Source organism: Eubalaena glacialis, chromosome 11 (assembly GCF_028564815.1).
Source record: "Eubalaena glacialis isolate mEubGla1 chromosome 11, mEubGla1.1.hap2.+ XY, whole genome shotgun sequence".
NCBI lineage: Eukaryota > Metazoa > Chordata > Mammalia > Artiodactyla > Balaenidae > Eubalaena > Eubalaena glacialis.
This window is the reverse complement of record NC_083726.1, coordinates 109062302-109087706: the sequence shown is the minus strand read 5'-3', so window position 1 is coordinate 109087706 and position 25405 is coordinate 109062302. Positions and strand designations below refer to the sequence as shown.

At 34.5% G+C, this 25405-nt stretch overlaps 1 protein-coding gene across 1 annotated transcript; it reads right to left on the bottom strand.

Annotated features, from left to right (window-relative positions):
* Positions 1-1244: 1244 nt before the first annotated feature.
* On the bottom strand, positions 1245-11542 carry KLRB1 (killer cell lectin like receptor B1). The gene is made up of 6 exons (XM_061205588.1): positions 11458-11542; positions 6515-6613; positions 5760-5834; positions 4515-4669; positions 4010-4125; positions 1245-1392 (listed from the first exon to the last, which is right to left on the bottom strand). Exons 1-6 carry the CDS (start codon positions 11540-11542, stop codon positions 1245-1247), a joined length of 678 nt encoding a protein of 225 aa, XP_061061571.1.
* Positions 11543-25405: the final 13863 nt, after the last annotated feature.

The following is a 25405-nucleotide window of genomic DNA, read 5'->3' as shown; positions in this document are numbered from 1 at the left end:
ATCTCACTTTTATCATATATTACTTGGTAATGATACTCTTGTCTAGAATGTTTTTCTAACTAATTTATTTCCTAAGTAATTGGCACAAACTGAATTATACTTTGAATTTTTGATGTGTTCAAAATTTTATATTAATGAGTATTGTAAATCAACATGTATGGAAAACAGGAATTAAAATTTTATTTTGGTCATTATAGTATTACTTGAATTTATATAATTATATAATTACTATACAATTATATAATTATATAAATATATAATTTATATAATTCAAGTTGGTATTGAATTATCAGAGTAAGTAGATGTCTATTTTTCAGGAATTTTATTATGAGTCTCCTTGTAGGATAAATTCAATATTATCATTTATTTGATTTCCAAAGAAAATTTGGCATGTGTTTTAAAAAAGTGAACACTCAAGAGATCTATCAGAATAAACACATCTCTTCTATAACTTCAGCTTCCCCAACTGCAGAGTTGAAAAAAAATCACCTTTTCCATTAGAAAATGGAAAATTTGATTACATATTTCCTACAGCGTGAGCCATAGAAAGAAGGAAACATAGAAGGAAAATAAAAAAGCAATGAGGAAATTAAAATGGAAAGAGTTAAGGTCCCTTCCCAAACTCCTTTAGTAATAGGTCTCTGATATGAGTCAAGAGAATGGATTTTAATCAATGTTCTGCCACAACCCAATTGTGTGATGGTATTGAAAAAAAAAAAAAAAAAGCATAGGCTGTGGGAGAAGCAGAGGACTTCAGAAATCATTTACTAAAATTTTTCTGGAGGTGAGCGAAGGCATAGAGGGAATGGATGAAGTCTACAGGATTAGAAACCATTTCCCTTAGCTGGTCTGGGCTTTGTTCCATAGAGAATCACTGTCTCTTAAAATGAGGTGTTTTCTTTATGTATCTGTTTTCTCATTTATTGAATGAGGAGATTAAACTTGAATGTCTGTAAGACTCACAACAGTTAGAATTCTCAGTGTTTGTTCCATTTTGTACCACAAAATGCACATTAGGCCATGCTAAGAGTATATACAGTTAAAATGAGAGAGACCTGAAATGGAAATTAAAGAAATGGAGAGGGGGGACCTCCCTGGTGGTGCAGTGGTTAAGAATCCTCACTCCCAATGCAGGTTTGATCCCTGGTCAGGGAACTAGATCCCACATGCATGCCACAACTGAGAGTTCCACCTAATAAATAAATAAATAAAGATTAAAAAAGAAATGGAGAGGGGATGTATAGTCAAGTGGCAGAACATACTTTATTTTTGACAGGTTTTAGTTCTTTTTGACAGATCCATTTATTTTCTGTAGCACAGTTCTCGGAAAAAATTTGTGTCATTGAGAGGTAAACACAACTGTTTTCTTCAGCATCACCAGTAATTTGTAATCTGTGGAGCAGAAGAAAAGCCTTTCTTTAGTGTTTGTGATTTTCTCACATAATTCTCCTCAACCAGCCAGTATGTTCTGTAAGTTTCAGGAAACAACAAGATGCTGGTTATTAAGCATGGAATAAGTACCCAGTCACAAATATAATGATATAAATTTTAATAGAAAGCTAATATAAACCTCTGGAACTTGCAAGCTTATCTTCACTGGAAAAGAATTGTTCTAAAAAGAAATGTCATAATGATACATACAAAGAAGCTTTGGAAACTGGGAATTGAACCTCCTATTAACATGTCATATGAAAAGTTTCCTACCTTCACTGAGCCTCGATTTTCTTAAATATATAGGGTATATATATTTGGGGAGGCATTGAGATCATGTATATGAAAGTGTGATCATGCTTAAACAAAGAATGTGTTCAGTAAATGTAGTAAGTACGTAGATACTCAGGGTCTACAGAATTTGAATATATCAATAACCGGAAAAGGAGGCTCAGTACGTGTTGTATGTAGTAGGAGGTTCCCTTTTTTCCCATTCCAAACAGGTTGGTGAGTGTCTGCTACAATATATGTACTATTAGTTCCAAAGAAGCAGGAGTCTTGTGGCTCATTGCAGGTGGGGCATGAGTAGCAGTTAAACAGTGGGATGGCAAGATAGAGCTGGGGTGCCAGGATAGGGTGTGTGCAAGACATTCACCTATTTGTCTCAAATAGAAAGTGAAGTGGTAGCAGTGGGCAGGGCTCCATCACAGTTTTTCTTTGTTCCTTTGTTCCATTTCTTCTTGGAGCCCCTCGGCCCTGAGAAGCCAACCTGATTCTCTCCTAGTGCCTGACACCCGAGTCAAATCAGAATTTCTCTTGACCAAGCTATTGCAAAGGTCCCCTGTATTTTATCTCTTCCACCCTTCTGGTCCTTTCTTCGATTTTCAAGATAACTTTTTTACCGCTCATCTGGCCAAGTCCCCTTCCAAAAGGCCCTTGGTGACTTCCCAGGCCTTCTTTGACCAGATCTCTGCCTAGTTGTCTAACATTATCTCATTTAATCCCCAAAACAGTCCTGTGAAAAAAATTATTAACACCCTTTATGTTTTTCTTTACCTGAAAACCAAGGTAGAGAACTAAAATAAAAGCAGAGTCTAACTGATGCTCTTTCTACTATAATATGATACCTTCCAGGTTTACCTGATCACTATCTTAATCAAATCATCATTTTTATCCTCAGAATAAAGTAGAGTGTTCAATCGAATTTAATCCATCATCTTTGCCTATATTTTTGCTCATAGACTCAGAGTTTTCCAGTTTTATTATAAACCTTAATAGAATAAACATAATGGCCCAATAAGAAGCACACACACACAAACCAAAATTAACCTTTACTATGTACAAAAAAAAAAAATAAGTTAATATCAGAGTTGCACTTATGTGTAAATAAAATATAGAAAAAATCCCTAGAAAAACAAAAAAATCAGAGTGTAGTTTTATTTACCAAAATATGTTTGCCTTTTCATACGTTTATTCTAGTCCAGAACACTTTATTTTTAAAATAATCTTCATTTTAAAGTACGGCATCTAAAAAAATATTTTAGAACATGTGTCAAACAATGTCAAAATGTGCTAATTAAACCAACATTTCTTTTAAGGTCTAATAATTTTCCACACAATAAATTATTACTATATTTTAGATAAACTTGAACATGCTCCTGTGTCTTGAATTTTAACCTCTTGTTTTTTGAATGATAAAAAAATCCATTTTAACTGTAATTTATACAAATGTGAATAAAGCATTCACAGACTCAAAAAATGTAACACAATATCATCTGTTCTGAAAAACTCATCAAAAGTTCTTTTCAGAAACTTGGTTGAATGTCTGCACCCTTTCACTTTCTAGGGGAAAAAATGTCCTGCCCTTCGTTGTACAAACAACAATGAAGTCCATTAAAAACTTATAATTTAACTGTGTAACATCAATCCTCCTATAACACCGATGGTTAACTTGACCATCTTACACAAGAAACTATGAGACAACCAAAAAAACGGCAAATAGCTCTTTGGTGGCTTATGCAGATTGACTACATCTCTTCAAACAACCCTCCTTTTACACCGCTGGTTAAAATAGGCTACAATACTTGTTACAATGTGAGTAATTTCTCTCAAATGTCTGGATACCATACGCTGATATTGACTATATTTTTTCTTCTTGTATTCATCGTGCCAATGCTGGTTGTGACCCACTAAGGTATGTGGCCCCACAGTTTGAAAAACACTACTTAAACAATTCTTCGTGCCGATAGCTTCCAGCTAGAAATTTCTTGATTTTTAAATGTTGTTATTTTAAAAACTGTTTCGTGTGCCCCCGCCCAAAGGAGTTAGTCTATTCCTTGTCTCCTAAAACTCCATTGCAGGTAAAAATATATATTGTTGCAAAGGGTTGATGTCTTTTCATATGTGGAAATTTTCAACCAACTTCAGAATCATTCTTCTTCTCAGACTATTCTGATCCTCCTGAACATTTCTAAACTAAATTAAAATGATAAATCTCAATCCTCAATAACAATGTTACCATCTTGCCATGTAAACCTGATGTAAATTGAATATTCAAATTAGTTTATCCAATACTCACATATTAGTATTTAAAAAGGATCCATTTATCCACTTCCAGTTCTTTTCTGATAATGTAAAATTTAATCCAATCCAAAATGGAATTCCTCCTTTGTCTATCTGGTTTTGTATGAGTCTCTATAAATGAAACAGAAGAAATGACTGAATATTGAATCTGTTTATCTATTACTGGTTTGCATTCTTCTACTCATCCTCTGAAACCCAGTTCAAGTATCACCTCCTCTCTGAAGCCTTTCCTAACTCCCCATCGGAGTTAATTATTCCTTGTTTGTGATATTTCTGTCTGTATATTTATATATATCCAAATATTTGTATTTCTATTGTTGTATTCATTAAATTATATTTATTTTGCTTACATGTCCATTTAGGGTCTCAGATTGTGAGCTTCTTGAAGTCAAAATTAATACTTCCATCTGCATAGAACCCTCCAGGCTAAAGCACGAAGATCTTGATATGGTTAGAAGCAAGGGCTAAGCCGTATTAAAGTATTTTACTTAATTATTTACCAATTCTTCCTGATCTTGAATAAGCAGCAGATGGGATTCTTTTGTGAAACAGTGGGCTAGACTGTCATTCCAAGGTTTGTAAGTGTCAGAAAAAAACAAGCATTTATCTCGGATTAGTTGCCAATTTGTTGGGCACTTTAACAGAACTGGTCTCTCTAAAGTAAGAAAGAGGAAGAAGAATAAATGTTATGTTTCTAACCTGCCCCCCACCCCACTGACACTAATCACACATGCACAAGTCATTATAAATTCAGGGAAGTCTTTGATCATCACAGTGAGAACAATTCATGAATTTAATATAACTTTGAGGGTTTTGAGACCTACTGTTCATTCTGGTACTAAGATTTGAAAATTAGTGACAAGTTAAAACACTGACAGACAGAATAACTTGTTCAAGTCCACACAAAGCAGATGCTGGTAGAGTCAAAACTCTTTCTGAGATTCCTTAAATTCATTACAAGTGCTCTTTCCGCTCCATGACGACAATATCAAACTTATCTAAAAAAATGTCCACTTTAAACAACATGTAAAATGAAAAGCAAATAACAATTCATTTCCGTAAGTTAATGGCAAATACCATGGAGAAAAATTATAAGAAAATTTCTAATTGCTGAATTATATATTTGCCTATTAATGGGATCTATTGGATAGCATTTTCCAGAAGGATTTTCATAGTTTCTTAAAATTTCTGTTATGTACTAATGTATATAATAAATGATCACATTCTGCTACAGTCACTCAACAATAGTGTCTTTATTAACACACACTACTTAGTAAGTACATGAACAAGATCAGTGTCTTAATGTTTAATACAATAACTATTAAATAATTCATTTTATGTTGTGTTCCATTAATTAACTTCGGACCAGAGTTAGCTGCTCGACATATTCATTAAAATCATCAAATATCCCACTTAAATGCATATTTTACTTTATAGCTTGGTTTTTGGCTATTAATTATTGAATATCCTAGCAGCAGTCTCTCATAAGGCAGTATTATCTGGTGGTTAAGATCGTAGGCTCTGAAGTTAGACCACCGAAGTACAAGTCCCAGTGTCACCACTTAGTACCTGTATGACCCTGGATGAGTTGCTTAACCTTTCCATGCCTCAGTTTTGTCAAACATAAAATCAGAGTAATAATACTATCTTAACGTATGGGTTGTTATGAGCCTTAATTAAGATAATGCATGATACCTATCAAATTTTAGCCATTATTCTTAGGAAAGTCAAGCCACAAAATATACCTGTTGTTTCCTTCCTGTTCTCTTGAGCATCCATGCTGCTTTTTTCTGTTGATGAGTTTTGTCTCAAGAATATCGCTAATAAATCAGGAGAAATCATTAAGAAGATTAATGCTGAATGGTGCAGTGAAATGGATATATTTATCACTTCAGAAAATTTTTATCTAAACAAGCTTGAAATGAACAGAAGATAAGAGCAATAGCTTGTAGTAACAAAGGGTCTACTTAGAAGACAACATAAACAAACACACACATAGCAAGTGAACACACACAGACATTGAGTTACCAGCTTCTACTATATAAGTAAGCTCCCAGGTGTTACTTAAACTCTTAAATTGTTTACACTCCTTGCCTCATGTTCCATCTTCAGAATAAGCATAATTGTGCCTACCCCATGGGAGAGATTGCCTAGGACAATCTGGAATTTAGTAGGCACTTAAGGAACTGTAAATAATTGGAGATTTTTATTTTCTTTGTTATTGTCATGCTTTTATCATAATTGTGATTTTTTTAAAAGTTCTTGGAGCACATGTGAAATCCCCCGTGAAGCCTATCGGAACAGTTAGGAAGGGAAATACGACAAAGGATGAAGTTTGCTTAGTAGGTACAGGCTGAGCACTGTTGGAGCACTGTTTTGTAAGTGTTTTTGTTTCATGGGTCTTCCACTAAATTTGGGGTGGCCCAATGTTAACATACTTTAATATTTATGGTAAAGTAGAATAAGTAGAACAAGAAATAAATGATCTTGCATCACTTACCTGAAACACTCAACCCAATCACAGTCAAGGCAAGAAGAATAATCCCAGCACAACCAAGTTTCAGAGCAAATTTATGCCAAGGTGGACCCTGACAAACATCTGCGACATTAAGAAAATATACTTGGTTAACTCAGTTGAGTTCATTTAATACAAAAAGCAGAGGTTGTTTGGATCACATAAGAAAGAGCTAGATTCAGGTTGGGGGTAGGGGCAGGGAAGGACATTTATCAGTCATCTTAAAGTAGGGTTCCACAAGGTGGAATCTCAGATCCAACTGAGAGTTTGCTTATAGATAAAATAGAAATATTTATGCCTGTCTTGTGTACGAAGGATTGGTATAAGAATCAAACGAGATAGATGTGACGGTGTTTTGAAACATGCCAAATGCTATACAAAAATGAAACATATACCCTACTGTAGGAAGTAAGTCCAAGAATTTTGTCCGAAAAGGAAGGCCTTCATTCATTCAAGATATATTTGTTGAGGCTCTGTTTTATGCCAAACAACATGTTAGGTGCTGGTGATATAAGACAATTCTATTCTTAGACGTGGAGTCCTCAGCTTTGCTATTGTCTGGAACAATCATCTCCAATTTGGACCAAATGGATGGAATTCAAGGAAGAGTATTTTATGAGCTTGCATGTTATTTTCAGTATTTCAATGAATATAACATGAACCTGTGTCTACAACATTGCATAGTCTAAAAAATGTCAAATACCTTTGCTTTTCTCTGTATTATGTCAATAACAATGTACTGTATAGCTCATGTTCATCAAAAGTTGTGATTATATTAATTAAAGTGGGATCATAAATTAATCATAACCTTATCAATGGATTTCATAGGGAAAAATAATCAAAGAGGAACTTATTAATGTAAAAAATTCTTGGGAAACACTGAGCAACAGCTTCCAAAATTATATCAGCTCTGACAGGAATTATTCTGGTAATTTGTACTTCGGTTATTCTACTTGAAATTGTGCTTAGACAACTTCTATACCTGACTTAATTATAAGACCCCTTTTATTCCCATTTGGTTTATAATATGTTATATATATTACAATTATAAATTATTTTCTAAATTGTATTATTAGAGCCAAGGGCCTTTACAAGTAAAGGTTTACTAATTTAACTATATCTATCATTTATTTATGTTATCTATTCCTTTTTATATTTTTTCTAATATTCCTCAATATAAAGGAATACATGCTTTGAGTCACTTGTTAAAAACGTTAGTATCAGATATGTTAAAATGTTGTCTTTATTCTCATTAAATGTTCCAGAGTGACCCACAAATCCACTTCTACTTTAGTTTTTTACACTCTCCATGGAGATTAAGTTGTGCGACCCAGTTTTCAGACAACTACTCATGGTCTCTTCATTAGGACTCGGACATTCATAAAAGAGTTAGCTCTTTCTAAAATGTCTCTGGGGAGATGGAATTTAAGATAACTAAATGTGATAAAAGATTATGGGAGGAAACAGATAATAGATTAGATTTCAGGTAGTGACACCTGGATTATCATCTGGAGGGGAGAGAGATGAGTAGACAGAGGAGCTCCAAGGTCCTGGGTGTACATCTGAAAATGGGAGAACCAGACTGAAGAATATTGACCTAGAACTTCTAATGTGAGCTCGTGTGACACAGAGCAACTAAACTTAGTGAACCTAAGACTAGTCCTATGTGACGTTTCCTCACAGTTGTATATACTATTCTACCATTTTTTCTTCCTCAGCCTTTCCTCCCTTGAAATTTTGAAAAATGGAGAAAGCTGCATATAGTCACTATTTTAACATTTATTACCGAAGGATAGCAGTGGTTAAGAGCAGAGGCTCTCAAATCTAGCAGATTTGTATTAGAGCATGTTACTTCGGGCAACGTAACCTTCATAAACTACAAATTTCCTCACCTGTGAGATGTAGAATAATACTACTTCATGAGGTTTTGGAAAGGGTTATATGAAATAGTTCTTCTAGACATGGTGTCTGATACATAATAACCATGCATCTAAAATTTAAAGAACTGAGTGGAGGGTTCTGTGTTGTTTTTCTGCTGCACTATATTAGAACTAATAACAACAATAGAGTTATTGTACCAATAGAGTCACAATAACAAATTGAAGAGGCCAGGTAAACTTTAGTCATCTGGAAATACCCACATAAGGCTAGTTTTTTGTTTGGATATAAACAGTATGCCAAATCATCTCACTTCATTTCTCTAAACCTTTCCATGGCTTTCTCTCAAGCAGATCTAAGTCTGTACGTCTGTAGAACAGCCTACAAATCCCTATTCATTCTGGTTCCCTTTATGTCTCTAACTTCATCTCCTGCTGTTTTCCATACAGACATGCTCTGTCATTTCACACGAACCTATGAGCTCCTTACAAGATGACAGGCATGTTCTCATCCCACGGATCTTGCACCTGCACTGGTCCGTCTTCTAAAAGGCTTTTCTCCCAGGAAGCATACCTTTGTCCCTCAGTTCCTTCAGGTCTTGACTCAAATGTCATCTTGTCAGGCAGGCTTCTATGATTATTCCATTTGATATCATACCCTCTCCAAAAGCTAACTCTCTATTCCATTTTTTAAAAAATATTTTCTCTATTGCACTTAATATTCTCTAACACATATATGTATACATATATATTCTTATTCATTTATTTGTAAGTCTTCCTAGTAGTATAATATAAATGCAATAAAGGAAAATATTTTTTCACTGTTTTGTTCACTGTTGTATTCTCAGCACCTAGGGCATGCCTGACACAGGTGCTTATTTTTGGATGAATAAATAAACTCTAGAGGCATTTTTGCCAACACCTATCTACTTTTCTAAGAGACCAAATCCTGGGCCATAAACCAGATTCGTCACAACTCACATCTCTCTCTGGTTTTCCTGACTGCTTTTGATATAATCACTATTCTACAGTTACCATTTTGGCTAAACTGTTTAGCCAAAGAGCTTAGTGGTAGTTTCACAGTAATTGTAATACCAGATCAATGTGTGGAGAAAGAATGTCACCTGCCATTTCAGTAAACAAAGGATGTTGCGACCATAAAGCCACCAGCCAGTGCAGCTGCCCCGGATAGTAAAACTTGAGGGGAATTCAGGATGGAGAAAAACAGGATACTGGCCCTAGATAGTTAAGATGCATGTCAAAGGAATTATTTCAATAAGCCCAGACTTTTGCATCTTCCCACATATAGAAAAGCACTAAAATCATTAACTTGAGGTGTCTGTTTTTGTGATTAGCCGTAAACTTTTGATGTTTGACTACATTTTTTTTTTTTTTTTAAGTAAAAGCTCCTGTATATCCCTGCTCCTCCCTTACCTCTTGGGGACATTTCCTCAGAGCTATCAGAGAGACTGCCTTCTCAGCTATAGTCCTCTGTAAAGCTGCCAAATACATAATTCTCAACTTTTAAGTTAGGCATTTTTTTCAGTTGACAAGCGTTTTGTAGTCACACATTTTGTTCTGACTTTATTCTATGTTTTCTCTGATTTACTTTTAGAATGATATTTTGTGGAATAATGACTACACTTAGAATAGACAAATTTTCTGGCCTCATTGATTTGGGATCACAGATAGTAGCTTTTGAGGAAAATCTCGCTGTCTTTCTCTATTTTCATTCTCCAATATCTTCCAACACCATCCTCCTTTCTCTCCACTTTTGCTAGATCTGAATAGGGAACAGAAAGTCTTTCTCTTTCCCATCAAAAAATAACCGTGGCTTGACAAATTCTCACTGTAGTTATCAAAATTCTCCAATTTCCCGTAACCCCCAAATGAAGGGTACCATGAAAGTATTTGATAACCCTAAGACTTTTCAATCTCCAATTTAGAACATTGATAACTTAATACTTTCAAATTATACCAAACCATCCTAAAAAGATACAACCCACTTGCCAAGCACACTATGGAATGAATATCAGGTTGGATAAAAATTGCAATATTATTGATGTTTAGTAAGTTTGGTTTGACTTCAGAATGTAATACTATGTCCTGATGATTTTATACATTTTTTTTCTGCTTAATTTGTAGTTTCTCTTCATCTATCCCCAGGCCATGGAATCCATCACCTATGACCTCACATTAGAATTCCCCATCTCTTTCACTCAGAATACTAACTCCTCTGACATACAGAAAATTGCCAACTTCAACAAATATGAAATAAGTGCATCAGTGATATTCTCCTGTGCCTTGTGGCTTAAATCCTTCTAAACTGTTATACTTTTCAATTTAAAAATCATCAGATTGTTATTATATTCAAGTTTTTGATCTTGAATATAATTTTCTTTCAGAACATTTTTTCCCCTTCCCTTTGAAGGGTGAAGGATGTTAATCGTTGAGCCTACACTTTGTATTCTGACAGGAATGCCACGGATGCAAATGCATTGGAACTTAATCACAGTATTTTACAGAGGGATTTGAAATAAGGTAGGTTACTATTACAGCAAGGTAGTAAAAAATCTCTAAAAATATTCATTTGTTAAAAAAAAACAAAACCAAAAACAACAAAAAAGGGACTTCTCTGGTGGTCCAGTGGTTAAGATTCTGTGCTTCCATTGCAGGGGGCACGGATTCGATCCCCAGTCAGGGAGCAAAGATCCTGCATCCCTCATGGTGTGGCAAAAAAAAAACAAATAAAAAAATCAAAATATTCCCTTGTTCATACATGTAAAATATTTCTTCAGGATCCTTTAGCCAAGGCTCAGTAATAGGAACTATATTCATTTTTCACAAAAGTATCTTGATAAAAAAGAAATCTATAAGGTATGTGTTTTTTTCCACATTTGTGATTACCTACAGACAGGCCATGCTGTATCTATTTAACATTAATATGGCTGCTGCTCATCTTCAAAGCCATGATTTAAAGCTACAAATTTAAGAGAAAAATCTAACTATGGAAGATATACAAATGCCAAAAGGAAAATCAAAGCCACTTACTCTGAGGAAGAGATGGAGGTGATGAGCTTTCAAGGCCAGCATTCCTGGATACATTTAAATCAGCATATATCACCTGTCTGTCCATTGCAAAGAGAAGAATGTGGCACTAAACTTGTGTAAAAGAAAAAACTACAGTTCTATGAGGCAAGAGAAGCAAAAGGAAGTGCTCAGCCTTGAAAAGCTTTATTGTCTTTCTTACCTACCCACACTTCTAGCGGTGGGTTTTCTCTATAAATTAGTGAGAAAATCCACATACTGGCTGTCCAGTATACTTAGATTGTAATATCTACTTTGTTTAATTAATTGGCCTGTTTGACAGAATTCTGGGAAGGTTTGTTTGTTGTCTTTGTAACCATCCTCTTTGAGTACTTTTCTCAGTGCCAGGACCAGCGTGAGGGAAATGAAGCACTCTCATTTCCCTCCAAAAAAGTCAGGAATCAAGATAAACAATATTAAATGTAATGCTGTAAAAAGTAAACACTAATGCAAAAAAACTGCAGGATGCCTTTCAAAAGCTCTAAAGTCTTCCTGAAATATTTGTGCTCTCCCCAAAAGAGGCAAAATGTGGAAAATGGAGTTGTAAATGTGGAAAAGGCTGCTGAATAATACAACAGAGAAAGCAAAGAGCTAAAGATCAAGACTACTGTTCGCTTAAAATAATGTTCTTAGTGCAATGAAGTTTAATTTCAAGTTATGAAGCATGACTGTGACCACTAGGAATCCACAATGGCCATGTTAGGAAAAATTGATTGAGGAAAAAGTGTTCCCTTCAACCAGAAGCTTGCAAAATTATGTGAGCTCTAAAAGTATAAACTGGCTAGAAATATAAACCAAAGAAGAGCCTTCACTTGTCTGTATGTAGTATGAAATATATTGATGGATCTTTTGCTTTGTTACAACTGTCTTCACAATGATCTTCTATCACAAAAGATCCTTACTATGAAATCATTATTGTATACATATAAAATAAATCCTTCATGAGAATTCACACCTGGAGAATTTTTCTCATTATGTTAATGCATTCATTGATCATCTAATTCCCTACATAACACTTTCTAAACACAACATATCAGAATTCAGAAATTTACTGTCACTATTATAGATAGATAATAGACAGAGAGATAGATACAGATTATACACACACACATACACACATGCATGGGATATATATGTTATTAAACTTTTCAGAGGGTAAATGATTATAAGCAACTGAGATTTAGAATGTGGCAATAGTAGCTATAATATTGAATAGCTCAAGGAGCAATAAAGATAGATTACTTTTAAATTTTATTTTATTTATTTATTTTTGGCTGCATTGGGTCTTCGTTGCTGCGTGGGCTTTCTCTAGTTGTGGCGAATGGGGGCTACTCTTCGTTGCGGTACACAGGCATCTCATTGCGGTGGCTTCTCTTGTGGTGGAGCACGGGCTCTAGACATGTGGGCTTCAGTAGTTGTGGAGCATGGGCTCAGTAGTTGTAGCTCGCAGGCTCTAGAGCACAGACTCAGTACTTGTGGCACACGGGCTTAGTTGCTCCATGGCATGTGGGGTCCTCCTGGACCAGGGCTTGAACCTGTGTCCCCTGCATTGGCAGGTGGATTCTTAACCACTGCACCACCAGGGAAGCCCCAATAAACATAGATTTTTGATAGATTTTTGATTTTGACTATGTCATCTATCTTGACATTGAGATTTGCTGAGTTAATAGTGGGAGTTTGAGTGGGTAGGAAAATAGAGTAAAATAAAAACAAAGTTAATTTTGAATGTGAATAAGTACAATAGAGGCTAGATTATGGCTACGACATGGAGAAAGGAGTGATAAGAGAATAATTTGTGCAAGGTGGTGAAAATACAAAAGGCAACAATTAGTGATAGTAAAACAAGATAATCCACTCTAGACTTAGAAAATGGTGACTTTAGCAAGATGGCAGACTAGGAAGCTATGCCCTCTCTATCCCACAGAGACGCTGAGTTAACAACAATATGTGGACAGAATACCTTTGTGAGAGCTCTAGAGACCAGTTGAAAAACTACAACACCCAGGCCTTTGCAAAACCAAGAAGAGATTCCAACAAAAGGGGTAGGAATCCCAGCATTTGGTGTGGAGACACCAAGAAGAAACCTTGTATAGCAGGGATCCTCCTTTGAGATAAAAACAAGAGTGGACTGTATATCCAGCATCCTGGATTGTCTGGTGGCTACTCAAGGGACTGGTTTCTGTCTTGCCTGACACAGAGTGCTTATGGGACCCGAAGAAGTTTGGAAGCTAGTGAAAGCTGAGGCAAGGAGATGCAGAGCTGCAGTTCTGCAGGCAGACATGGGGAAAGCAAGAGGTGAGAAAAGGTTTTGAGAAGTTCAGGAACCTCCAGCTGGGCTAACTGGTGAAAGGTCTTACTCTTCACAAAGGCTCTATACAAAGCCTAGGAGTGCCAAATCCCAGAAAAAGTAAAAAATACACACACACACACACACACACACACACACTCACCACACAGAAACATGGCCCAATCAAAGGAACAAACAAAAACTCCAAAAACTGAAACTGATTTAAAAAAAAAAAAAAAAGTCAGATCTATGAGCTGCCTGACAAAGAATTTAAAGTAATTGATGAGAACATAGAGAGACAACTTAATGAAAAGAATACTATGAATAATTGTATAACAACAAGTTGGCTAACCTAGAGGAAATGGATAAATCCCTAGAAATGTACTAAGACTGAATCATGAAGAAGCAGAAAATCTGAACAATTCAACGATGGGTAAGATTTAAATAGTATTAAAAAACCTCCTAACAAAGAAAAGCCCAGGACCAGACGAATTCATTGGAGAATTCTACTTAATATTTAAATAAAAATTAACACTAATTCTTCTGAAAATCTTCCAAAAATCTGAAGAGGATGGAACACTTCTAAGCTCTCTGAGACCAGCATTACCCTGATACCAAAGACAGGTAAAGACACTACAAGAAAAGAAGACTATAGACTAATATTCCTGATGAATATTAAAACAAAAATTTTCAGCAAAATACTAACAAACTGAATTCAAAGGCACATTAGAAAGCTTATACATGATGACAAAGTGGATTTATTTCTGGAATAGATGACTGCTTAGCATAGGAAAATCACCAACGTAATACACCACATTAACAGAATGAAAGACAAAAACCACAAGATTATCTTAACTGATGGAGAAAAACCATTTGACAAAATTCCACACCCTTTCATGATAAAAACACTCAACAAACTAAGAATAGAAGGAAACTACCTCAACATAATAAAGGCCACTTATGAAAAGCCCACAGTTAACAGCACAATCAATGGTAAAAAATGGAAAGCTTTTCCTCTAAGGTCAAGAACAAGACAAGGACACCTGCTCTCACCACTTCTATTCAGCATAGTATTGGAAGTCTTAGTCAAACCAGTTAGACAAGAAAAAGAAATAGACATCTAAGTTGAAAAAAAAAAGAGAAGTAAAATTATCTCTGTTCAGAGAGGACATAATCTTATATGTAGAAAACTGTCAAGACTCCACACATGCAAAAAACTGTTAGACTAATAAATGAATTTGGCTAAGTTTCAGAATAAAAAGTCAATACACAGAAATCAGTTGCATTTTTATACACTAATTAATGATCTGGAAAGGAAATGAAATTAACTCATTTGCAATAGTATCAAAAAGAATAAAATACTTAGAAGAAACCTAATTAAGGAGGTTAAAGACTTGTACACAGAAAACTACAAAATATTGCTGAAAGAAATTAAAGAAGACATAGATAAATGAAGAGGCATCCCATGTTCATGGATTGGAAGACTTAATATTGTTAACATGTGCATACTAGAACTACCGTATGACCCAGCAATTCCACTCCTGGGTATATATATTAAAAAAAAATGAAAACACTAATTTGAAAAGATACATGCACCCCAGTGTTTATAGCATCATTAATTACAGTTGCCAAGATATGGAATTAACCTAAGTGTCCATCAGCAGATGAATGGATAAAGAAGATGTGGTGTATATATACAATGGAATACTACTCAGACATAAAAAGAATGAAATTTTGCCATTTGCAACAACATGAATGGACTTGGAAGGTATTATGCTGAGTGAAATAAGTCAGAGAAAGACAAATACTGTATGATATCACTTATAAGTGGAATCTAGAAAATACAATGAACTAGTGAATACAACAAAAAAGAAACAGACTCATAGAGAACAAACTAGTGGTTACCAGTAGGGAGAGGGAAGGCAAGAGGGGCAAGGTAGGGGTAGGGGATTAAGAGGTACAAACTACTATGTAAAAAATAAACAAGCTACAATGATATATTGTACAACACAGGGAATATAGCCAGTATTTTATAACTATAAATGGAGTATAACCTTTAAAAATTGTGAATCACTGTGTTGTACACCTGAAACATATAAAATTTTATGTCAGCTATACCTCAATTAAAAAAAAAATGTGTATACTGTCCACAGTGATGTTCAACACAATCCCTATCAAAATCCCAATGGCATTTTTTTTCAGAAATAGAAAAAACGTCATTCTAAAAGTCACATGGAATCTCTAGGGAACCTCGAATAAACAATTCTGTAAAAGAAGAACAAAGTTGGAGGACTCAACTTCCTGATTTCAAAACATATTACAAAGTGACAGTAACCAAAACAGTGTAATAGTGGCATAAAAACAGACAAATAAACCAATGAAATAGAATAAAGAGCCCAGAAATAAACCTCCAGGTATATGGCCGTAGGATCTTCAACAGCAGTGCCAAGACAACTCAATGGGCAAAAGACCATCTCTTCAACAAAGGATGTTGGGAAAACTAGATGTTTACATGCCAAATAATGAAGTTGACCCTTATCTTACACTATATACAACAATTAACTCAAAATGGATTAAAGACCTATAAGAACGTAATACCTATAACTACAAAACTCCTAGAAGAAAACATATAGGAAAAGCTTCATGACTTGGCAATAATTTCTTTTATATAATACCAGAAACACAGAAAACAAAAGCAAAAATAGACGAATGGGAAAGCATCAAACTTAAAAAAATTTGTACATCAAAGAACACAATCAACAGAGTAAAAAGGTAACCTACAAAATGGGAGAAAATATTTGCAAATTATATGATAAGGGGTTAATATCCAGCATATATAAAGAACAATGACTCATCAACAAAAATCAAAGAGCCTGATTAAAAAATGAGCAAAGGATTTGAATAGATATTTCTCCAAATTGACATCCAAATGGTCAACAAACATATGAAAAGATGATCATCATCACTAACCATCTGAGAAATGCAAATCAAACCACAATGTGATATCAGCTCACACATGTTAAGATGATTAATATTAAAAAAACATAGAGGAAGTAACAAGTGTTGCAAGATGTGGAGAAATTGGAACCCTTGTGCCTTGTTGGTTGGATTGCAAAATGGTGCAACCACTATGGTAGTGGTATGGTATTTTTAAACATAGTTTATCAAAGTTTAAAAATAGAACTATTAAATGATCCAGTAATCCAACTTCTAGGAATATATTCAAAAGAATTGAAAACAGGGTCTCAAAGAAATATACCCATGTTCATAACAACACTATTCACAATAGCCAAGAGTTGAAGCAATCCAAATGTCTATCAACAGATAAATGGTTAAAGAAAATGTGGTATATACATGCAATGGAATATTATTCATCCTTAAAGCAGAAGGAAATTCTGTCACATATTGCAATATTAATGAATCTTGAGGCTACTATGTTATGTGAAATAAGTCAGTTATAAAAAGACAGTATATTATTCCACTTATAAGAGATATCTAAAGTAATAAAAGTCACAGAAACAGAAAGTAGACTACTGGCTGGAGGGAGGGAGAAAAGGGAGTTACTTAATGGGTATAGAGTTTCAGATTTGCAAGATGAAAAAATTCTGGAGCTCTGTCTTACAACAATATGAATATAATTAATACTGTTTAACTGTATGCTTAAAAATTATTAAGAAGGTAAATTTTACGTTATGTGCTTTTACCACAGTAGAAAAAAGAAAAAAATACAAAAGAAAACTTTCATAGCTGATGGAAAACTAGCGTTCAGTAATGATAAGTAAGGGAAGGGAGGGTATATTGTCTAAAAATATTCGAGATGTAAGGGCAGTGTTTTCAATAGGATCTCTTCCCTCTCCCCTACCAGAGGATAGGAAATGGTCAATTGTTGGAGGAATGCAATGGGACAATGGAGATGGGAGATAGAGTAAAAGCCTCTAAGGATTACAGTGTACAGCAGGGTCACCACACTTATGCCCTAGATTGACACATTACCCTGTGTGCACCATGAACTAGCTTATTCAGATATGGAATCATAAACAAAATGATTCCTGCTAAATTTAAACAATTAAACAATATTTAATGACTTCTAAGAAAATTTTTAAATATTAGAAAATTAGATGTGGTTTCAGAGAAGATAAATAAATTCTAACCACTGAAGAATTCATCATGTAGCTATAGATTATCACTTTGCATGACCCACTCACTCATTAGCATCTAGCTGTACTGCTTAAGTATCAATTTTTGGTTTAAGTCTCGGTACTTCATTGTAAAATCAAATACATTTTATCCCTTCTTCTGTGTTCCTGCAGATCTGGCACACAAAACATATTTGTAATTCATTTGCAATGTGGTAATATCAACTTATGTCTGTTTTGCTATTAAAGGGAAATTTTCCCTTGAATCATGACCGTTTTCTTATGCCAGAGAATAATTTTAACAGAGAACAATAAACCTGACTTCATATTGGATCTATTCCTTTAGCTCTAACCATTATGTCCTGTTGCCTGTGCTTAGTCATGCTGGCTCTGCACCTTTGAAAAAGAATGTTGCCTGAAGTATACAGAATATCCCTTTCTCAAGGCTCTGCCTCCCAGGCTTTAGAGCCATAACGTTTTTCATTGGTATAGAGATTAAAAGTTACAAAACAGAAAATAACATTTGTCTTGTTGGAGGTTTATGGGAACATCATGACCAGACCTATGTGGACAGCTGCAAAAACAAAGGATTATCACATTGTCTCTGGGGTCTGGCCAGCACCAACAAGTCTGCAACAAACAGCTACCCCCCCCCTCCCCTTTTTGTATAAAAGAAGCCTGATATCCAATTCGGGGAAGATGGTTCTTTGAGACGTTAGTCCACCATCTTCTCAGGCTGCTTGTTTTCCAAATAAAGTCACTATTCCTTGCCCCAACACCTTATCTCTCGACTTACTGGCCTGTTGTGCAGCGAGCAGTACAAGCTTTGACTCAGTAACATAATTACATGGATATATATTGAAGGAATAAATGAACGTGAGATGTATTCTATGCTTCACATTTGCAGTGGGGAGCAGATCATACCGCAAAAATTAAAGACTTCTGAACACCAACTGAACCTACTGATTAACACCAGACCAAATACAAACTCTTCCAAAGAGTAAATGTACTTTCTCTAGCTTGTTCCATAATGGATTATACCAATATTCAGAACATTTTCAACATTTTGATGAGAAAAAGATACTGCACAGAAGTTTTTTGTGTTTAAGGTTCAGAAATTTCCACTGCAAACAAAATTAGGTCAGTTGCCTTTATGCACAGGAAATACTTACCACAAATATCTCCCTAGAGACATTTAAGTATTTACACCTATGGTCAGTAAGTGTGTCAGCTAGCAGAATCCCAATTTAGCATTTGCCTGAAGTTCAGTCACTAAAATGTGTATCAATAGTGTTAAAACTAACTTTTATAATCTAAGAATTGCATTTATTTTTAGAGTACACAGTTCTCCTATTGTTTCTGTGTTGTTAAATATAGAGCATGTAAATGGAAGATAAGGCAGCTGCTAGAAGTTAAATTCTCAAAGTCCTTTTATAAAGTGATATGATCACCTTCTCATGAGGTTACTCATACAGTCATTCAGTCTGTGTTCATAAAACATCTACTAGGTTACATTCCATATTATTTGTTGGGAGGGTTTTGTAAGTAAAATTCAAATATAAAGTACATATACACAATACAAACTTAGCAACAAAAAATGTAAAGTACAATCTAGGTCTTCAGAAAATAATAAAAGGGTGGGGTGAATTTCCAGCTAATATTGTGTGGCTGCTGTGTTGGGGATGGTGGTAAAAATAAGAGAATTTATCTAAAGTGGGAAAAAAAAAGTCTTAAAGCTAGAGGCCAAGAGACTTGGGTTTTGAGCATGATGCAATGTCAAAGATTACAGAAAACAATTCTCTGTGTTGTTTATCAATAAATATTTATAGTGAATGCATAAAAAGAATGCATGTAAGTTATCTGTACCAATCTCAGATTAGATGTTACTTCTGGGAGAGAAGAAAGGAGAAAAATGGCTTTAGTTGTATCTGTGAATTTTATTTGTTTATTTTTTAACTTGATATGAAGAAACTATGGGCAAAATTGTCAATATACGTTATATGTGAGTCACATTGTTTTGAATCACTTTATCTGATTTTTTTCATTTTAAATCTCAAATATGCTCTTGGCCATAATTTTATTTTCAATATCTTTAGTCATTTTGTTTACAGGAATTTCATGATTAGCAATTTTTATTTTATACAAGCATCAACTTCAACTAATGTGATTTTATCCCATTTATTTTAGTTGTATAACATATTACCCATTATTTTATCTCCTTATGTGTGTGTGTGTGTGTGTATGTGTGTGTGTGTGTTAGACTTAACTTTTGCTATATCTTCTATATTTTCTTTGTGTACTATATAGGTGTGCATTCTTCTTTTGGAAATTTGAAAGTTTTATAATCTTATTAAGGTCTTTAGTGGTAACTATTTATTTACTTATTTACATTTTGGATTAAAATTTACATTGCTTTTATTCTGAGTGAGGTTGAGTATCTGTTCAATGCTTTAGAGCCATTTGTAGATCATTCTGGTAAATTTTCTGCTTTTGTCATTTGACTATTTTTATATTGAATATAGAGGAGTTCTTAATGAATTTAGTCCAAATGTATTTCTAAGAGTTTTTTGGTATGTACTCAAAACTCTTGAGTGTTATTACTTGACTCAAGCTCATACGGCACCTTTCTCCCAATTTATAACCTTTACATCAGGAATCAGCAAATATAGGTCAGTGGATTAAATCTATCCTGCTACCTGCTTTTTTGTAGCCTGCAAACTAAAAATATTTTTAAAATTTTTACATTTTTAATTGTTGAAAAAAATCAAAAGAAAAGTACCTTGTGATATAAGAAATCTATATGCAATTCAAATTTAATGTTTGCAAATAAAGTTTTTTTATTAGAGTTTAATTGAGGTAACACTGGTTTATAACATTATATATGTTTCACATGTACATTATATTTTGACTTCTGTATATACTAACAGTGTGCTCACCACCAAAAGTTTAGTTTCCATCCATCACCATACAGTTGACTCACTTTACCCATTTTGCCCTTCCCACCACACCCCTTTACCTCTGGTAACTATTATTGTGTTCTGTGTATCCATGTGTTTGTCTTGTTTGGTTTGGTTTGTTCACTTATTTTTATATTCTACATATGAATGAAACCATATGGTATCTGTCTTTCTCTGTTCTTCTTATTTCTCTTGGTTTAATACCCTCAAGGTTCATCCATGTCATCGCAAATGGCAAGGTTTCATCTTTTTTATGGCTGAGTAATATTCCATTTTGTGTGTGTGTGTGTGTGTGTGTGTGTGTGTGTGTGTGTGTACCATATCTTTAACCATTCATCTGTCGTTGGGCAGTTAGGTTGTTTCCATACCTTGGCTATTGTAAATAATGTTGCAATGAACGTAGGAGTACATATATCTTTTTGAATTAGTGTTTTAGTATTCTTTGGATAAATATCCTGAAATGGATTAGCTGTATCATATGGTAGTTCTATTCTTAATTTTTTGAGAAATCTCCATACTGTTATGCATAGAGATTAAATCAATTTACCTTTTCACCAACAGTGTATGATCGTTTCCTTTTCTCCACATCCCTACCAGCATTTGTTATTTCTGCCTTTTTGGTAATAGCCATCCTAGTGATTGTGAGGTGATATCTCACTGTGGTTTTGATTTGCATTTTCCTAATAATTAGTGATGTTGAACATCTTTTCATGTACCTATTGGTCATCTATATGTCTTCTTGGGGAAAATGTCTATTCAGTTCCTCTGCCCATTTTTTAATTGGGTTGTTTGTTTTTTTGTTGTTGAGTTGTATGAATTCTTTATATATTTTTGGATATTAACCATGCATCAGATATATCATTTGCAAATGTCTTCAATTCAGTAGGTTTTCTTTTTTTTTAAATTTTGTTGATGGTTTCCTGTGCTGTTCAGAAGCATTTTAGTTTGATGTAGTCCCAATTGTTTAGTTTTGCTTTTGTTTCCCTTGCTTGAGAACACCTATCCAGAAAGATATTGCTAAAAGTGATGCCAAAGAACATACTGCCTATGTTTCTTCTATGGTTTTATGTTTTTGAGTCTTACATTCAAGTCTTTAATTAATTTTTAGTTGATTTTTGTGTATGGTGTAAGATAAGGTCTAGTTTCATTCTTTTGCATGTGGCTGTCCAATTTTCCCAACACCATTTATTGAGGAGGCTATCCTTTTCCACTGTATATTCTTTGCTTCTTTATTGTAAATTAATTATCCATATACCTGTGGATTTATTTCTGGGTTCTCAATTCTGTTCCATTGATCTGTGGGTCTGTTCTTCTGCCAATACTATGCTGTTTTGATTACTATAGTTTTGTAGTATAATTTGAAATCAGGTCATGTGTTGCCTAAAGCTTTGTTCTTTTTTCTTTCCATGAGCATGCTATATATTTCCATTTCGTTGTGTCTTCTTCAATTTCTTTCAACAATGTCACAGTTTTCTTTTCTTTTCTTTTCTTTTTTTTTTTGGTCATGCAGCACGACCTGTGGGATCTTAGTTCCCTGACCAGGGATTGAACTCAGGCCCTCGGCAGTGAGAGCGTGGAGTCCTAACCACTGGACCACCAGGGAATTCCCAGTGTCACAGTTTTCAATGTACAGGTATTTTACCTCCTTGGTTAAATTTCTTCCTAGGTATTTCATTCTTTTTGTTGCAATTGTAAATGGGACTGTTTTCTCTTTCTGCTTCATTGTTAAGTATAGAAACACAACAGATTTTTGTATATTGATTTTGTACCCTGAACTTTACTGTAGGCATTTATTATTTCTAATAGTTTTTTGGTATATTCTTCAGGGTTTTCTATATATAAAATATTTCATCCACTAATAGTGACAGTTTTACTTCTTTCCTTATCAGTTTGGATGACTTTTATTTCTTTTTCTTGCCTAATTTCTCTACCTAGTGCTTCCAATATGATGTTAATTAAAAGTGGTAAGAATGGACATGCTTGTCTTATTCCTAATCTTAGAGGGATAACTTTCAGTTTTTCACTGTTGAGTATGATGTTAGCTGTGGGTTTGTCATATATGGCCTATATTATGTTGAGTTAAATTTCTTCTATACCCATCTTATTGTTAGTTTTCATCATATATGGGTGTCAAATAATTTTCATTGATCTTTTCTATTGCTTTTCTAGTCTCTATTTCATTTATTTCTGCTCTCATCTGTTATTTCCTTTTTTTCTGCTAAGCTTGGGCTTAGTTTGTCTTTCTTTTTCTAGCTCCTTGAGCTGTGAAGTTAGGTTGTTTGTTTGAGATCTTTCTTCTGTCTTAATACAGGCATTTATCACTAAAATGTCTCTCTAAGAACAGCTTTTGCAGCATCCCATTGATTTTTGTGTGTTGTTTCCATTTTCATTTTTTCAAGATACTTTAAAATTTCCCCTTTGAGTTCTTTTCTCATTCATTGTTTGTTTGGGAGTGTTGTTTAACTCCCAAATGTTTGTAATTTTTCCAGCTTTCCTCATGTCGTTGATTTCTCTTTTCACACTCTTGTGGTTGGAAAAGAAACTTGGTATGATTTCAGTCTTTTTAAATTTGCCAAGACTTGTTTGGTGACCTGTCATATGATCTATCCTGGAGAATGTTCCATGTGCATTTGAGAAGAATGTATGTTCTGCTGCTGTTGGATGGAATGCTCTATAAGTGTCTGTTAGGTCCATTTGGTCTAAAGTATGGTTCAAGTTCAACTTTTCCCTGTTGATTCAGCAATCTGTCCATTGCTGAAAGTGGGGTTTGAAGTCCCCTACTATTATTTTATTGTCCCTGTTTCTCCCTTCAGATCTGGTATTTGCTTAATATATTAAGTGCTATTGATGCTTTCTACTGCGTTCTTCCTTTTATTCATTGAATTCTTCAGGTTCAGAATTTCTGTTTGATTTTGTGTTTTCTATCTCTTTGTTAAATTTCTCACTTTGTTCATATATTGTTTTTCTGATTTCACTGAATTTCCTTTCTGTGCTTTCTTGTAGCTCATTGAATTTCTTCAAAACAGCTATTTTGAATTTTTTATCTGGTAAATAATAAATCTCTGTGTCTTTGACTTTTATTATTGAAGGATTACTATGACTTTTGCTGATGTCATGTGTCTTTGATTCTTTTTTTTTTTAATAAAAAAATAAGAGTTATTAGCTTGCATTCTGAAGATGCAGGCCAAAATCTGTGAAATGTTATAAAGCAAGTTTAAAGATTCCTAAGGGAGATATAAACTTTTATTCTTTTAAATTGTTCAGTATACATCCTTACATGAAAAAAAGAAAAACTTCTATAATTGTGCAGTATCCATAATCTACTCATAAACACCCAATGTAATTTACAAAAATAATGCTTTTGAAACAAATAACCAGATGTTACTTAAGATACTCAACAGTAAATCTCTAATAAAAATTCTCAGCTTAATTAAGTGGCTATATCACCAAGGAACTCTTTCCATCACCAAACAAATTATACCCAATTCTACAATTTGCCCTCTATATTAAATAATAATCTTAAACAAGGAGAATCATAGGACATTGAAAAAACAAAACAAAACAGAACAAAAAATCCTCTGTGAAATATCTTGTTTAGCATGTTAATGCTGCATTTGGAGATATAATCATCTTTCTTGAACTATGACAAGTAAACTGACACCTTCTAAATGTCTTTACACTTCTTAAAATCAAAGGCATAATTGACAATTAAGTATTTTTCCAAATTTGCAACTCACTGTTTCAGGCAGAGTTGCATTGATTAGGCTGGTAGAAGTACTGGTTTTTGCATGGACTGGTTCCTTGGCCACAACCAGACACAAAGATCTAGTGGTTTGTTGTAACAGTGCAATTGCTTGCTGTTGGGAAATGTTCTGACCCAGTGGCATGTATGTGATTAATAGCCAATATTTGGTCATTTTCCTTCAACCTTTGATCCCTGCCAGCTATACTCCCTGGCTTCACTTCCTTCACAAAGATGTCAACTTCTCCCAGATTTTGACCTCTGAGGGTCACCACACTGAATCCAAGGCCTCCAGTTGAGGGCTGTTCTATATCTATATATTCAATTTGCCGGCCCTGAGCCATCTGTTGCATGATTGAGTTAAAATCTTCATTTCCCGACTTTGGGGTCCAAGGAAATAACCCAGACACAGTCAAGTTATTAGAGGACCTTTGGGCATTCCCATTAGTAATGGCACCATCCATGATCATCAATAAACCTTTCCTAGAAAAATCAAAGTTGGCTGAACACTCTGAGGGTATATGGCTGAGCTGCCCCTTCAGTTGCCTGATGGACTGTTGAAGTGTGAGTATCTGGATGAAGAGAGGACTAGTGTTTTATAAAACATAGATAGCATCTCATTCTGCAAAGTGTCACCCTTCTCCTGCAATTTCATTTTCAAGCGATCAAGAACTTGCAGGACCTGCAGTTTCTCTGTAGCAGGATTTTCAGGCACTTTGAATTCCTGTCTTCAATCACTTTTAAAGAAACCTGGTCGGGCGGAGGCACCGGTGAGAGGGCAGGCGGGGGG